The following is a 17,822-nucleotide window of genomic DNA, read 5'->3' as shown; positions in this document are numbered from 1 at the left end:
TGGGTTCTTGAGCTGGAGAGAAGAGAGGGACCTTTGGCACTTTGATTTTTTTTTTGTTCTTAACACGCTCGAGGCAAAAGTTTGAATGGGGACTACCAAGACTTGCCACAGACAAGTCCCCGAAGCCGCCTTGGTGCAGGCCACCTGGTTTCCCAGCCCCTGGTGTGTGGTCAGTGCCTGGTGTTCCTGGAAAGCCACTCCCGGGCAGCTCCTGACAGTGCGACCCGGCGCCCAAGCAGCCTGGGACCTGCGCGGACCTGACCCCTTCAGACCGCAGGCAGTCTGGGAGGAGGTCTGGCCGGGGGAGGTGCAGGATCCCCGCCGTGTCTCTTTGACGACTTGGGGACTGTCACGGTTCTCTCCCGGCGCCCCTGGGTTCTTTTGTCCTGCGCGCGGTGCGAAGGGGCCAGCAGGCAAGGAGCAGAGGATGGGGGGTGGGGTTGTTGGAGCTCCGCGGAGGTCTGGGAGGCCCCTGGGCGGGAAAAGCCTGTTCTGAACCGGCAGGGATGTGCAGTAATTTTTCTCACCCTGAAGAGCGAAATGGGGTCTGTCGCTCCCATCTCAACAAGCAAACCGGCACCCAGAGCGCACTGCAGACAAAGGTGGCGCGGGGACCCGCATCAGGGGCCTCTGGGTCCAGTGCTCTCGCCCAGACTACAGGAGTCCTCCGTTTCCTTACATATCCCCCACCCCCTCCTAGTTCTCCGCTCTAGTTGAGCAACTTTACTGGCAGGTCTAGCGGCAGCGGCGCGCGCGTGTGCCGGGAGCCCCGGGGGACGTCCTTGGCTGGAGCGCCCCACTGTCCTGCAGAGGCGTGGGCGTTGTAGGGCGACATCCCTGGTGCATGCGGACCGAGGGCATCCGGGTTGTCCTGGCTCGTGGTCTGTGTCACTGGGCGTGGAGCGGTCTGTGTGTTAGGCAACGGAGAGCGGGGTACAAAAATAGTGTCATAGCCTAAACTATTTGCTCTCCAATCCGCCTGCGTCTCGGCAAGTCCTGCATGTCCCTGGAAGATGCTGCGGGAAGGGGGAGAAATCTACACGGTGCCTGGAGAGTTGTCCTGCTGTGCGCACACCCGCGGCAGAGTCTCTCTCGGTCGCGTTTCTCATCTTTGTGTCTCCCTCTGTCTCCATCTTCTCTGCCTCCCTTCCCCTCTCCCAGCCTCTGTTCTGTCTCTCTAGCTTCTGCGTCCCCTCCCCCACAGCTGACAAATGAATGGCTAGTGTGAAATCCCTGCCTTCGCCGTCCTCCAAGGCAGCAGGGAGGGAGGAGCGAGGGAGGCGGTGCGCTCCTTCGGATCTGCCCCCACTTCAGCGCACAGGACTTGCAGAACCTAGATGTCTAGGAATTGGGAGTTTTGCGGCGGGTGTGGGCGCCCCCTAATGGACAAGTCCCGCAAGGGTTGAGAAAAACGAGCCCCCCAGACCTAGCGAGCAGCTTTCACAACCTTGTGTTCAAGGATGGAAGGCCCTAGTTTCCCCTTAAGTCATTCATTTTGCACTCCACAATCTGCGGCGTACATCTAGGGGTTTGGACGACCCTGAAAAAAGGTCTTGGTATGTGCAAAGTGCAGAGACGCCTTCTCGCGAGTCGGCTGGAACGCACGCGGCGCCCTGAGTCGAGTTCGCCGCTTAGTGGACTAACGCACATGGCCTGGGTGGGGCCAGGTTTCAGAGGTCTCGACGCGCCACCCTGTGCGTCTTTAAGAAAGATAATACAAATGCCGCGCTCTCAAAACCCATAACCACTTGAACCCAAGGCTAGGGCCCCGCCCCAGGATATTGCAAAAGAAGGGCTTCTAATCCAAAACTTAAACTTCCTCAACTTAAGGGCGCGCGTCAGACGCGAAAGTTGAGAGAAGGCGGGCGGCGGGAGGAAAAAAGAAAGGGAAGGAAGGGAAGTGGAAGGAAAGAGGACAGTGGAGGGGAGGGAAAGAAGAAAGGAACGGAGATGGGGCAGACGGCATTCAAACAGCCAGGAACGGACCGGAAGGGTTCGTTTCGGGGTTTGGGTCTGAATTTTGAGACTCGTTTTAGGATACTCTTTTTTCTTTCCCAGCGGCAACAAATGTGACTGCAGAGGCGTGTCGGGATGGAAGGGTGGGAAAGAACCAGACGAGCGGAGGTGGGCCAGTCCCGCCCAAAGGGGCTGGGTCTGGGAGCCGCCCCCACTCGCTCAGCCCGCGCCAAGGGAGGACCCGCAACGGGCGCTACCCGCAGCGGCTGGGTTCGCCAGCCGCCACGTGGGTTGGAGCTTCGGCTCCCAGCCCGAGACGGGTGTGACTTCCTGGGCTCGGAGACTGCAGTACAGCCGCACAGGCGGTCGGCGCAGCCGAGGCCCCCACCCACCGAGGCCAATGGGGGCGGGGCGGGGAAGGCGGGGCCCGGCTTAGCCGAGAGCTCCGAGTGGCCTGGCCCGGAGGGCTCCGGGCCGGCTGCGTCTGGAGCTGACCCGAGTTGCATCCAGACCGCGCTAAACACTCTTATTAAAAGGCTGTTGAAGGGTTTTTTTTCGTTTTTTGTTGTTGTTGTTGTTTTAAGTTTTTTTGCTTGCTTCTTGGGAGTGGTAGGAGGGGCATAGTGCTTTTGTTTTGAGGCAAGGGAGAGGTTAACATTTACTCCAAGCAAACTTTTTATCAGAAAAATGAGACGACTTTATACTGTGTTCCATTTGTTGACTTTTTAAATACATTCACGTCAGTCTAAAGATCATTTTTAGTCAATTAACAGATTAATTTCGTTCCAGACTATCATAAAGAGTTCGCCTGGAATGGCAAATATTGCCATTCGACAAGACTAATAGAACTTCATGGGGACAAATATGGAAGGGCTGCGAGTGTCACTGAGGTTCCTGTGCGTCAATGAGGAGCCTTAGCGGGGACCTGGCGGGGACTGGAAGCTCAGCACCTATTTAGGGAGTGGCTGAGCTGGAGACCTGGACAAGCTTGGCGCAGACGAGACGGTGCTACTTAGAGCTGCATTTTAAGTCCTCCCATTTTGCTCTATATTGGAAGAACTGGGTTTTAAAGATCTCTTCTATCACCTCAGATTCTGTAGCTAACATCCACGTCTTTTTCTTTTTGTCTGCTGAAAGCTGTGACCTAATTGTTTTAAGTACTTCTTGACAATTTTGCCAAACCCATCCTGAAAATACATAAAGTCCTAAAACAGGATGTTGTGAGTGTGATATAAAAATAGGAAGGTACCAATGGAAGCAACAATTAGTGTTCTGAGATAGAAGCGGTTCCCAGTTTGTAACTTGGAAATGTTAAGAGCAAGTACATCAGGGAGAAGGTCTCCAAGAGTCTGACTTCTTGCTCTGGGCTCTGAGTAAAGAAAGAAGTATGTTAGAATTATATTGTCTGCCCGCACTAATATTGCAAAGGGTTCCAATGGATTCCAATGTGTTTGAGCAATTACTTCCTCCAGCACCAAGTCCACAGTCCTTAATCTTCTTGTGAGAAGATTAGGTAGGAAGCGGGATGAGATTCAAGACAATCATTTAGGATTTATGTCAGAACTCAAAGTTTTGTTTCTTTTGGTAGATAAAAACAGAGTTGGTTTTAAATTGTATTTCCTGCTTTCAAAAAAACGAGGTTTGAAAGGAAACCCCCTAGATTTACATAGGTTTACAGATGTAAGTTTCTTCTTTTTCCCTGTGTTTGCAAACTGGAGGGAGATGCCTTTGATATTCCAGAATACCTGTATCTATACACTTGTAAATTCTGGTTGGAAAGGACTGAAACAGCTAAACCAAAGGTGACGATGATTAATGTTAAAGATACTATCCATTGTTCTCTCCTTTGTTGCATTATTAGGCTTAAATACTTTGGAGTTAATGATTGGTCACTTAATTGAGTAACAGAACCTTTGAGAGCACAAAGATCAACTAACTCTGTCTCCCAAAGTCTGGCAACTAAGCCCTCTTTTCCTGGTGGGATTTAAACACTTTTGTTGACGTCATTCATGGACAAACATCGGTAAACACTGTATTTAAAATGGGATATTGCCCTGTGATGGAGCAGAGCTTCTCAAGACACACGGTTCTTTTGAGGGAAAGAATTAATGACTGTATGTAGTAAGGTATTTTTTCACCACCCACCTAGAGAAACCAGTTAGGACTGACAAACACTCATTGTTGGGAGTTACTTACTCTGGTCTGAGAAAATATACTGATTGTTACATAGGTCTGTATTTTACCAGAAAACACAAAGCATGTACTCTCCCTGATTTGGAATCAGAAAAAGGGGGATTAGAGATGAATGTCTTGGCCAAGCTCCATTTCAATTAGCAAATTTTTGCCAGTTTCCTCTTGTAGCCTAGACTTGGTAAATTACATATATATAAAGTCTCTCTCTCTTTCTGTGCATGTGTGTATGTGTGCGTGTGTGTGTGTGTACAGGGTTTTTAAACACTGCTAAGTTCTTACCATTGAATGTGTTAGAGGTGGTTGTATTTCAGAGGTCAGTACAAAGAATCTTTGTTTAATGTGTCAGTTCTGTTTTCTGAAACACACCTCTGGGTAGATTTACCATCTATAAAAGGATACAAATGTATATACTTTCCACATATATATACATCCTACCTCATTCTTCTAAGGATTTTTATTTATTTATTTATTTATTTATTTTTTTGAGACGGAGTCTCGCGCTGTCTCCCGGGCTGGAGTGCAGTGGCCGGATCTCAGCTCACTGCAAGCTCCGCCTCCCGGGTTTGCGCCATTCTCCTGCCTCAGCCTCCCGAGTAGCTGGGACTACAGGCGCCCGCCACGTCGCCCGGCTAGTTTTTTGTATTTTTTAGTAGAGACGGGGTTTCACTGTGTTAGCCAAGATGGTCTCGATCTCCTGACCTCATGATCCGCCCGTCTCGGCCTCCCAAAGTGCTGGGATTACAGGCTTGAGCCACCGCGCCCGGCCAATTTTAAGAGGTGTTTATGTCTGTAAAATGAGATTACATATTTTACAATAAACACATATATTGATATAATATTTTTATTATTAAATTATTGATTTGATATTAATTGAGGTATAGTGGAATGAGCACTGGACTTGGAATCAGAAAGTTTGAGTTGAACTCACTAGCTGAGAAAACCAAGCAAAGACTACTTTTGGATGTTTAATGTCATAATCTATTGAATGAATATGCAATTATAAAGATCAAAAGAGCAAGTACTTTGAAAAACTATACAATAAAGGGATGATAATATATTGTGTCTGTGGGATTCATACTGATCTAATTCTATAATTTTAATAATAACCGCATTACCCAAGCCATGTAGTTTCTACTAAATTTATAAAATAAATCAGAGAGGGGCATATTGTTTTAAAAATTGTTCAGTTTCATTAATCAGAAGACAGATTCCAGAAATTGACTTAAATGAAGTTGGACATTCAGTGGAAAAGAAGAATTATTCAATAAATGGTTTCAGGACCATTGATGGGTCCGTGCAAAATAAGAATCAGTCTCTACGCAAAATAAGAATCAGTCTCTACCTGATTTCTCATCGTAAAAGAAATGTAAGATGAATCAAATATGAAATGTAGGGAATAACTTTTTTAAAATGATAAAAGAAAATCATAGGATTAAAAAAATAAGTTAGGAATAGAGAAACCTGTTCTAAGCAAAACATGAAACCCAGTGCCATTCTAGGAAATATTGATAGATCTAAGTAAAAATTACACAAAAGCAAATAACACATTTGGAAAACATCTATGACATATGAGAGACAAAGAGCTAATAACTCTCGATAGTCCATGGACTTTTATAAATAACTTTGAAAAGTTCACATCTATCAAAATATGAACAAAAAATTATGTACAGGTAGTGGCAGAAAGAGACATAAAGTTTTAAAATTATATTAAAAATCACTCAGCCTCATCTGTAATTAAATAAATAGTAATTAAAACACCAATGATATGCTACACCATTTTTTCACCAGAGGAGTAACAAAAAAATAATTTTTTTCTTTTCTTTTTTTTGAGATGGAGTCTCACTCTGTTACTCAGGCTGGAGTGCAGTGGCACGATCTCAGCTCACTGCAACCTCCACTTTCCAGGTTGAAGCGATTCTCCTGTGTCGGCCTCCCTAGTAGCTAGGATTACAGGCACCCACCACCATGCTTGGCTAATTTTCGTGTTTTTAGTAGAGTGGGGTTTCACCATGTTGGCCATGGCGGTTGATCTTGAACTCCTGACCTCAAGTGATTCACCCACCTTGGCCTCCCAAAGTGCTGGGATTATAAAAGAAAATAAAAAAGTTTGATGCAAGTTTGTGTTGGCCAGGTTGTGGAGAAACTGGGTCTCTCATATACTATTGTATAAATGTAAATAGGTTCCTCTACTTTAAAAAATAATTTGGCAATCACATGTTTTTGATTCTTTATCAAAATTTTTAAAAAGATGTAGATACTCTTTGATCCAGCAATTCCACTTCTCAACATTATTACATGGATGGATATTGGTACCAATGTCACCCAAGACAAATGGACAAGGATGTTCTTTGCAGCATTGCTTCTAAGAGCAAATATCTGGAAACAGTGTAAAGGCTCATCATAGGGAACTGTTTAAATAAAAGTTGCTGTATTCCACCTAATGGAAAACAATGCAGCTGTCAAAATAACATGGAAAAATTGTATTTGCTGATTTGGAACATTCTCCAAAATATAATGTATTTTAAGTGAAAAAATTGATAGACAAAACTGTGTATATAGTATACATCTAATTATGTAAAATGGGTGTATATTCATTCTTTTAACAAATATTTACTGAGTGTTCTAGGCATTGTGGATACAGGAGTGAACAAAACATCAAATACTGCCCTGTTGGAACTTTTATGATGGTAGGTAGAGAAAGGCAATTCCCAATCACATATGCAAAATGGTGATATGTGCTAAGATGAAAATAGAGCATGGGAAAGGGAATAGAGTACAGCATGTCTTAGGTAGAGTAATGAGAAAGGAGTTCACCAGACAGAGAACAGAGGAGTGCTAAGAGGTGACAATGTGAAAAAGCTTAGCCAAGTCCAGGATCAGGAATCCAGTTTCAGGTTAGTAATAAATTCACATGATGCTATTACTTGTATGAAGTAAATTCATGAAATTTCACACCTAAATCATGTGATTTCTCTCTGCATTACAATGATTCTTTCTGTGAGAAAGAACCGAGGAGCAATATGATACATGATACTCATTACATCTACTTTGTAGCTGAGGTATCCTAGAAAGTTGGTTGTCTGGGGTAACTAGTTAGCAGAATGGTGGACAAAACCACCGTGTCTGTGCCCTTAAGTCACCCCTTGTCAGCTGATCTTCCCCCAAATCAAGGGAGAATACTAAATATCTATTTAATAGAATCTTGGCTTTCTCTCTGAGGCTGCCCATCCCTGGTGTGTCCCTTATCCTCCCTGCAGACATTTCTCATGGATAGGAGTTCTATTGACCTTGTCTTTTATGTCTCCCAGGCAATTAAACAGTCTCAGTACCCTGTACCTGGATTGTTCAATGACTTTCTTCCCTTCTCAATGACTTCACTGGAGTAGAAGGCTAAATATAGGCATTCGCTCTCGTATCTGTCAGGTCTTTCCATGCAGACAGACTTGTTATCACTAGTAGACGGTGCTTATAAGAGAGACATGGAAAAGTGGAAGAATGGAAATAGGGATTTGGAGTGGTGCTAAAAACAAAGAAAGAGGCTTCTGAAAGCTTTCCATTTAATAAAATCAAACATAGAAGACACAAGATGTAACTTAATGACCAAGGATAGGGGCATAGCCTTGAGAAAATTAGAGAAGTGGAATGAATGCCTTGGACTCCAAGGAAGAAGGAATGGAAATGTAGTTCTGAGGCAGCTAACATCAATAAAGCCCTCTGATATATTTACTATGGAAATAAATGATCATCTTTTAATTCAAGGGTTGCAAACTTAGGTGACTGCAGGGTCGAGGCATGGAGTGGAAATGGGTAAGAGACTAAGTGGGGGCAGCAATGGCCGTGAGCACACAGACTCAAGGGGAGAGACTGCTGCTTGGTTAATGCTCATGATCAGCCAGCTGAAATATAGACTTAATGTTGCTAGACCTTCTGAGTTTTTGAAAGAAGTTAGAGATCTGATATTTAGTGTAAACGGTCTAATTTTTAAATTAAGTAACTCATTCAAACATATTTATGCAACTTATTCAAATGTATTTAGAGCATGTCTGATCTCTTCCTTGTATTCTTACCTAGTCTTAGGGGTAATCTTAGGAATAGTGATGTGTATACTTGTTATACCTATATAGATAGAGGACCATTCTCCTGTCCCCAACAAAAGACACTTTTATAAGGATTGAGTGTGGCACAAAGAGTTTGTTTTTAGTATTTAAATTGAGTAGGAAACTCAAATGCAGAAGAGCCTTTCCTTGGTCACACCTTTGGTTTTTTTATATGAGATTTGACTCTCTAGATATTGACAAACATCATATTATTGGGTCATGGTAAATCTTCAAGTGGACTGATTCAAAAGCATTCAAAAGTATTTCAGGTGTTAAGGAACTGTTAGCACTGAGTTTCAAAGGTGTTTCTGCATAAGAAATAGAGGCACTGATCATGTATTTGATTTACAAACATTCCTCAAGGATCTACTCTGAACCTGGCACTGAAGAAATATTGTGGGAGTTATTAAGTTGAATGAAGTACTAGCTCTGCCTTCCAGAAGCCTACTGTTCTACAGAGGAGATTAGACGTGTTTACAGATAACAATTTGAAGTACATAGCAATAAGTTATAGGATGACTTATTCCAAGCATAAAGTGTATAGTGCTACTATAGTGGTAACCTAGGTTATAATTTTCAAATGTAAGAGCCCCAAATACTATTCTTTTTACTCTTAGTGATATGAAACTATGTTAGAACATCTGCAGAAAGTCTGAATTAGTAATTTTAATAATAAATATTGCATACTGATATATTGTATATCACTGAGATTTATTTTGTATACATTATTATATCAATTCCTGTGATCACTTCAATAAGTACTAATTTTCACAACTAAGTAGCTACGGAAAATGAGGTTTAGAAAGATATAGTATTTTACCTAAAGTCACACAATATAAGTAGAAAATGCAGAACTTGCATTCTGGGCTATTTGACAGTGGATCCCAAACTTTTAAAATTAGGCTTATAAAGATTTCCTGGAAAAAAAGAAAAATAAAAAATAGAGAACAAATTTTCCTGAAGGAAAGTAGGACATTATTATTTATAAGTATAATTAAAGAAAGAGTTCTTATTTGGATTCAGCTAATACTCATGGAATGCATTTTCTTTAGCACCTTTTTATGAGAAAATACAATCTTACTTTGGCTGTGCAATTGATACCTTTATTTTTCCTTGAAATATTGTAATAGCATAGAGATGTGGTGTATACTTCCTGCTTGCTTTGCTGTCTTATCAGAAATCCAGAAACGTAGAAGCATTATGGCATTTCCCAGTTAGTGTTTAACAAAATCTATTACTAGATCCTAGTGATTATATGATAAATAACAAACTTAATTAGCAGGATTAATTTAAGATTATCAACCATATGTTTTTCATTGTGAATTATCAGTTGGTCTATAGATGGAAAATATAGGATGTATAATGTATTAGCTTAAAAAAAGCTCTTCAGGAAATATCTAGAATTATATAATTTTAAAATTTTGTTTTGAAAAGGTCTAATTTTCATTTCAAAATATATGAAGAAATCAAATGCAGAAAAATATTAAGAAAACAGGTCTTAATTAATTAAATACTGTACAAATCCAAGCCCAATTTATGTTCCAGTGTTCAAGATCAGTTTTGTAATTTATGACTAATTCAGCATTTGCTTGTTTTCAATCTAGGTTTGCTAAATAATATAGAATTTATTTTCCAAGGAAGTTATTCAGGGTCCCAACTAAAAAAATATATATCAGTTAGGATGCTTTCAGCTGTAAGGAACAAAAAGTCATGATTTTATTGGGTTTAAACAATAATGACATTTATAATCTCATATAAAATGAAGTTCAAAGGCATGGTCCACTCTGGGTCTAATCCTTAAGGACTTACGCCTCGCCTTTGCTGATTCTTTCTCAGCTTCATTTCCAGAGGTATCTCACTTACTTATGGATGCAAAATCCCTACAACAGTTCCAGCAGAAATATTCCAGCATGATAATGTCCAGGGAAGAAAACTGACCACCTCTTCCTTTGTTCTCTTCTCAGGATGAATCTATCTTTCCCAGGGGCCCTTCCCTGGAGGAAGAGATCCCCTCACATCTCACTGGCCAAAACTATATTATATACTGTTCCAAATCCAATCATCGGAAAAGGGAATGGGACCTCTGTAATTGACTTAGGATATCAGGATCATCCCTTGGGCTGCGGTTTGACCCAGGTCCTCCAAAGTATATGGCTGAGGGTAGGCACTAGAATGGAACCAGAGTTGTGTTAGAAAGGAGAAACACATGGCTATTATAGAATAGTTCTAAATGTTACCAAGGAGGGCACAACTGTGGAGACCAAATAATCTTTTGCCATTCTTCTGAAGTTGGCACTTTGATTTCTAGATGGTTCCCCAACACTGGTACTTATCCTCCTCATAATTATAGCTGCCTTGAAATTTGAGCTCAAAGGGAACACTCTGAGACCCAGATTGTTAAATGTCTTTTCCAAAGTCATGCAATAAATTAAATGGCAAAGCCAGGGCAGTTTCTTGACTCAGTACAGGGTATTTTCTTTCATTCTTTACTCTTGAGACTTTAGAACTGTTGGTACCACTTTAAAATTCATGGCAAGAACTGGTCACTTTTGTAATTAACACCTCCTTATAATACATTTATTTTGTTTGTTTAGCCAGCTAGAAACTACATGGAGTCTGTGCTTTAAAAAGTCTGTGCTGAAGTCCTTATTCTCTGTTTTGGTATTATGTGCATGAACCACCAATTGGTTTCTTCTCACCTTACACTTGATGAAGATGTCTTTCGTTCAACATCTCTCTCTATTGCTCCCCATCTTCTTTTGCTCCATTTATGATCAGCTTTCTGTTTCTACATAGACTTTGTGATCACCCATTTCTCTTTGTGCCAGCTCCTAGCCACTAGTTACTTGAGCTGTGGTCTCTATTGTTCTTCCTACAGCCTACCCACTTGTGGTTGTCACACACACATCCACATTGTTATATGTTCCCAAACTGTATTCTGGAATGATTTTGGCAATGGCTGCATTGGATGAGATTCAAATTAATAAAGCGTTGAGATAACTTCTGCTATTACAAGTTTCCTCCTGTTTTTATAGTCCAAGAGGAGCTACTTCTTCTACTCTTATTACTTAATACTTAATACTACCCTTATTACATACAATGCACAAAAAGCGTGTGATTTATGACCTGCTCTAAACCTGAATGCTGGTGATTTACTTTGTGTTTTTCTTAATTTCTAGGCCAAGATGTTGATAAATATAAACAGCATCTTATGGATGTGTTCAACCTTAATAGCAACCCATGCGCTACATAAAGGTGAGTGTGCTAACAACTTCTTTGGTGTTAATTGAAATAAAAATGTAAGTGCTGGAGGACGAAATGGTAATGTGGAATCACTGGAATAAAATATTGATTTTTAAAATCTATTAAGTGCTGAAAACTATTAGTTAAAATATTATTGGACTAAAAACATTAGCTTTAAATAAATAAGTCAAAACAAAATAATAAATAGGATGCTAATGATGCAAGTGAGCTTTCAGTAACTTCCCTGATTACTTTTACGCTTTGCAAAAAACCTCGTATATGGTATTGGGCATATATTAAAATTCTAACACTATTTATCAAAAACTTTCCTATGCAAAAAAAGAAACACTATTAAACACCCAGTGGGCTAGAATTTGAAAAGAATTGAGAAGATAAAGAGAAAGCTGACAGCCATGTTTTTGCCCTTACTTCCCTTAATTTTCTTTTTTAAAAAAGCAGTTGGATATGCTTATGCCCTAGTTTTTTAATTTGAAATTTTATAATCTTCCAACTAGGGTTCTACAATTCCAAGTTTATTATTTAATATATTCAAGGTGATATATCAAGGAATTTGAAGAAACATACTATCCAAGAGTTTCACTCATCTGCTTCTGTGTGTCTAATGTACCTCTCCAGACTCAGATTCCATTTCCTCCTCACACGTATGTGTCAGACTCACCTTTTATGGTTCTCTAGATGAATTCCTTTTGCAAAAGTTTAAGTATCACTCTATCTATCATCCATCTATTTATTTACGCATCCATCCATCCATCATCTATGTATTCATCCATCCATACCTCCAGCCATCCATTCATCTGTCCAAAATCTTTCCATCTGTTCGCTTATCAACATCTATCCATTCATCCATCCATCCATCCATCCATCCATCCCTCCATTCATCCATCCATCCATTTCTCCCACTCACCCATTCATTTGTTCACCCATTGATGATATTTTTTGAATACCTTCTTTGTGCCAGATATTATTCTTTGTATCCAGGAATATACACATGAAGGACTCAAAATTGACGTATCTTTCATTAAACTTATTTCTCTAGTTATAGGAGACCAGCAATAAACAAGTAAACAAACAATCCAGGTACTTTCAAATTGATGAACATAAAACAGAGTGACATCATAGAGAGTGGCCTGAGTTGGAGGAAGTTGATAAGACCTCCTTGAGAAAGTGACACTTAAAGTGAGATGACAATGATGACAAGGAACCAGCCAGCCAAGACCTGTCTGTAAATTAGGAAGAAACATAGTGTGTTTGAATAGCAGAAATGTCACTATAGTTGAAGAGCAGTGATCAAGGGGAAAGTAGGAGACATGAACAGAGAGATTAGCAGAAAACAGCTCATCTAAATAATAATAACACCCAACACTTGAATAGAACTCCCTATGATCCAGGAACTGTTTTAAGTGCTTAACATTAACTCACTGAAACATCCACACCCATGTATTCTATTGAGGAAACTGTGGTACCAGGAGAGACTAAGCAGCTTGCTCGAAAGCCCATACCCAGTAAGAAGCAAATCTTGGAGATGAACCAGTTCATGGGAGTGTGTGCTCTTTACCACCATGTTATACTTCTTATCTATATGGAACATTGTAGAGTTTAAAAAAGTCTAGATTTTCTACTCAGGAGGCTGAAGCAGGAGAATCACTTGAACCCGGGAGGCAGAGGTTGCAGTGAGCCGAGATCGCATCATTTCTCTCTAGCCTGGGCAACAAGAGCTAAACTCCGTGTCAAAAAAAAAAAAAAAAAAAAAAAGTCTAGATTTTATTCCAAGTGCAGTAGGAAGCATTGAAGGGTTTCAGCAAAGAAAGATGTGAGTTGATGAATGTTTTACAAATTCTATTTTTGATAATCTATGCAGATTTGATTGTAGGAGAGCAAGAGTAGCAGCAGAGATATCATTTAGGAGGTTATTGTGGTAGCCTGTGCATGACATGGGGGGAGGGGGGTAGTTTAGATCATGTAGCAGTAGAGATGAAGAGAAGTGAATTGGATATGTGGAGATGGAGAAGTCAGATCCACTGATGGATTGGATGAGGTGTGTAGTGAGGGCATGAGAGGAGTCAAGGACAAATTGACTCCTGGGATGGCTCTCTTTCCCCTTTTCGCCTCCGGATTCCCCTTTCTAGCCAATTTAAAAGCTCCTCCTTGGCTAGGTGCAGTGGATCATGCCTATAATCCCAGCACTGTGGGAGGCCAAGGTCGGAAGAGAGATTGAGCCCAGGAGTTCAAGAGCAGTCTGGGCAACACAATGAGACCCCATCTCTACAAAAATTTAAAAAAATTAGCCAAGCATGATGGCTTGGACCTGTAATTCCAGCTACTGGGAAGGCTGAGGCAGGAGAATTGTTGATCACAGGAGGTCGAGGCTGCAGTGAGCCCTGATCGCACCACTGCACTCCAGCCTGGGCGTCAAACTGAGACCCTATTTCAATAACTAGTAAATAAATAAATAAATAGATAAATTCCTCCTCCATGTTCCCCTTGTCTCCTGTGCTGTTACAGGTATAATAACATCTACCATGCTCTTGGGATAAGTAATTGCTTTTCTTCCCAAGTAGACTACTGTAAGCTGCAAAAAAGCGTTTCATCTTCTAGCAGAGTGCCTGACACCCTGACAGCACTTAGTCATTTTGTGTGTTGACAAAATGAGTGAATAAATAAATAAATGCCACAGTGGATCACCCGGATGGTGTTTAGAGTCTAGGCTCCACCAACTGGATCATGAAGACACACTAATCAGATGGTGAAGCCTAAGAGTTGTCTTCCTCAAAGTTTTTGGGAGGTGAAGGTGAAGGTCACAGAGAGGAAAGGACAACAGCAACCAGTGAATATGGAGAAAAGGATATGAAAATGGGAGTGGCATTTGGATGGGCAATATTGGAAGGGAATTTACAGGGAAAGTAGTAGGTGACCATCCCTCGGCGGAAATTTAGACTTTCCACTTAAAGAAAGAACTCACACAACAAAAAACAACTTGCGGTGTAGCTCCTTTACAGTGTTTACAAAAATAATTTTGATAGCCAACAACATTGAGTAATTTCCGCATGTCTGTACCTATTCTTTGTAAATCCATGATCACTGTTATTAGATGTAATTAGTTTGGGACTAATTTCAGGAGAATTTTTTTATACGAGAGGTGAAAGTTGCAAATATACGAGCCATGTAAAACAGATATTCTGGATTTATAGTGGAAAACACAGTAGTAACTGGTTGTTGAGTCAAGACAAGTACTTTCATCTTAAGGTTTTTTCTGTTTATTCCCAGTCACTGACGAGGTCAACGACTAACATAAATGAACACCTTGTCTATTGTTATGGGCTTTATTTTAACCCAGAAAGAACTATTTCCTTTAACAATACATTATATTATCTTATAAACTGTCCTAATCTTTGATTATCTACCATTGACCTAGTTATTTTGATGTTCCCCTTATAGTAGGAAACAGTCATGCACAGTCATGAATAAGTGAATGAATTAGATAGTGATATTTGTCACTTGAAAGGGTGATAAATTCCCATATTCTCAATCTGACATTTATTTGGCCAAGATCTGTGGGTGTGTGTTTGCTCAAACTGTGCAGATGGAATTTACATCATCTTTACTCTGAGGAATCTACTGTCAGAGAATGAGGAGTAGTTGCTTATTCATTATTTAGTGATTTCTCCCTTACTGTACTCATTTGGACCACAAACCATCGGTAACAGCCAACGTTTTGTTAGGATTCATTTTTATTACTTGAATTGTCAGCGTTTCAGACAAATTCCTGCAGGTAGCAGATTTCTTTTAAACATGCATACTCTGTAAACATTATACTCTGAACTACTGAATTTCTTTCTTAAAATATTTAGATTTAGTGAATTTCATTTTTGTGACCCAGTGCATTAAGACCGGAGATTTAATACACAAAAGATTTGACCACACAGCTTTTTGTTAATCTTGTTAAGATTGTATTCACATGAGTATATTATTTATATCCAACCAAAGCTTTTAATTTTCTTATGTATATAAACATCTAGAACAATAAACAGCCCTTGGGAAATTGCTTTTTAACACTATTTTGTTCCAACATACCTTTTCTTTACAGCACAGTTGTTTAGCAATACTCTATGTTTCAGAAACCTCCCTATTGGATAGATTGGGTTGAATCTTATGTCTGCCCCTGTATACTTAAAATTGTGAAGATAAATATAATTTGGTAAGAAATATTGAAGAATTGGAAGACATTTATTTTAAACTAATTTTAGAGGACACGATAAAGAGTTTCAAAATTCATACCAGAATTGAAGTTGATGATAAAGCTGTTTATTTTTCCATTTAAAAATAGTACTTTATTTGTGGCAAAGTTAGTCATCTAAATAATTCTTCAGGAAGGAAGATGAGATTTCCTAGAACATATGATGAATATAAATTTGGAGATTTTTAGATCACAAAATTCTCACCCTTTCTCTTCTCAGAACCATATCTTTGTGTTATCATCATCTCCCTAATTAGGTCCAAATTAAAGGAATATGAAATAGGTAGAAGGTACTTTCAGATAGTCCTCTGTGAACCTTATGGATTTATTAAAAAGATCATGACATTACTAAAAGATTTCAGTTCAGATAGTAATTAAATACTTATAGAAATAGGATGCGTCTAGACTTTGAAAAGGAACTGAAATGAATACTTCTTTTGCTTAATTTAGGGGCAGAGGAAGCACACCAGAGCTAAAAGATTCCTTGATTAGGTGTCAGGAGGCATGTGTTCTGACTCAGGTCTCTCAGCAGCCATCTGGGAGCTTATCCTTCCTCTCAGTGGAGCATCCTTAGTAAGGAATTGGACCAGTTTTACTTTACAGTTGAGCTAAGTTAGAAAATTTACTTTGTAAGCCAAGGAGGCCATTAAAAGTGGAATTATTCCCTTGTAATGATATTCCAAAATGATAACAGTCTTAGCAATATTTCAAAGGATAATTTACTACAGCTAATAGCACACTTCATTTTGTTTTTATTTAATTTCATTAAGTGCCTTAAGTCTGTTTTGGATAAGCTATATGTAGATTAATAAAATAATAAATGCATGATGACAATGGTTATTATACATTTGAAATAAATTAATGATTTATATTGTAAGTACATTAAATATGATACTATATTAATTATTTTGGATTTATTTGCATCACATGAAATATTTTATAGGCCAATTCTTTTATTAGGTTAAAATTTTAATCTTTAGCAACAGAATTTTTTTTCTTAAAGGGTATAATATCTCCATAGTATCTTCTTGCAATTTTCAAAATGCTTTTCTCCAACTGTGTTTACATTGAGAATCCAGTGTTTACATCGAGAGTGATATCATTTCCAATGCATGCCCATGTTGAGATGTGTGTTTCCAATATGTTTGACCACTAGCAGAGAGTTAGATATACATCATTTCGTTGGTTAAAAATCATTATTTCATTTCACCTAGAGGCTACTATTAACTTGTTGACCATATTTTCATGAAGTGAGCATTGTTTGTGCATTATCAACAACTTCCATTATTACTAACATATTGTCTAGCTTAATTAATAGAGGCTGGAAGATAGAGAGGAGAGTGGGAGAGAAAGGGATGGATTACTCTAAGAGTGAAAGAACGTTTATTTTGCATGTAATGGTGTTAAACTGTAGCCAATATATTCTTTATCATTAACAGTTTAAGAGTTTAAACAGAAGGACATTCTGCAGATAAATATTTTAGGAGGGTTAGGTGAACAGAAACCAACCTTTCCCCACTGTATAATTGAAGGTAATATCTCACTGCAAAGTGATGGTAGCTGGATTTGTTATAATTATGAAAGCCTTTGGTTCCAACACAGGACCAAAGAGCATCCTTCAAATGTTAGACTTTCCCTGGTTCCAGTCCTATGAAGCACTTTTTATTTCCACTTCATATTTGAATTTTGTTTTCATTTCCTCTATGGTAATGTGGCAGTTATCGTAACAAACATTTTTTGTCTTTTGACCTGTAGACATAATTTTCATCTTTCAGCTGCTCTTCTTAATGTTGGTCCAGTCCTTTAAACCTGCCCTATGGATTCTAGTCTGCCCTTCTTTGCCCTTAATTGCTTGATCTCTTATGCTTGCCTTATTTTATCGCTTATTTTGTTCATGTTAAACACTAAGTTAAAAATATTTTAAAATGAATGATGCGACGTACATAGAAATGAGCATTATTAATCCCTGTTGTTGTAAAACATCATTGAAATTGTATGCTATTCTCTTTATATAAAGTCATTCTAATTATTTCACATGTTGAAGATGTAACCAAACTATTATAAGGGCTGCTTATTCA

At 39.5% G+C, this 17,822-nt stretch overlaps 2 protein-coding genes across 4 annotated transcripts in view; one reads left to right on the top strand and one right to left on the bottom strand.

Annotated features, from left to right (window-relative positions):
* The window catches only part of TMEM167A (transmembrane protein 167A), an 857,923-nt gene that overhangs the window by 429,936 nt on the left and 410,165 nt on the right, over positions 1-17,822 (bottom strand). The gene's annotated exons all lie outside the window — the stretch shown is intronic.
* VCAN (versican) overlaps positions 1-17,822 on the top strand; it is a 110,680-nt gene that overhangs the window by 342 nt on the left and 92,516 nt on the right. For 2 of the 3 annotated variants that reach the window (XM_050795157.1, XM_050795158.1), the window contains exon 1: positions 11,430-11,501. In XM_050795157.1, the coding sequence (XP_050651114.1) occupies positions 11,432-11,501 (70 nt within the window). In that variant the 5' untranslated portion in view covers positions 11,430-11,431. Of the gene's footprint in view, positions 1-11,425; positions 11,502-17,822 lie in introns of those variants that run through there. The other variant, XM_050795156.1, reaches the window with a different exon arrangement.

Source organism: Macaca thibetana, chromosome 6 (genome assembly GCF_024542745.1).
Source record: "Macaca thibetana thibetana isolate TM-01 chromosome 6, ASM2454274v1, whole genome shotgun sequence".
Classification (NCBI taxonomy): domain Eukaryota; kingdom Metazoa; phylum Chordata; class Mammalia; order Primates; family Cercopithecidae; genus Macaca; species Macaca thibetana.
This window is presented reverse-complemented; position numbering and strand designations above follow the sequence as displayed.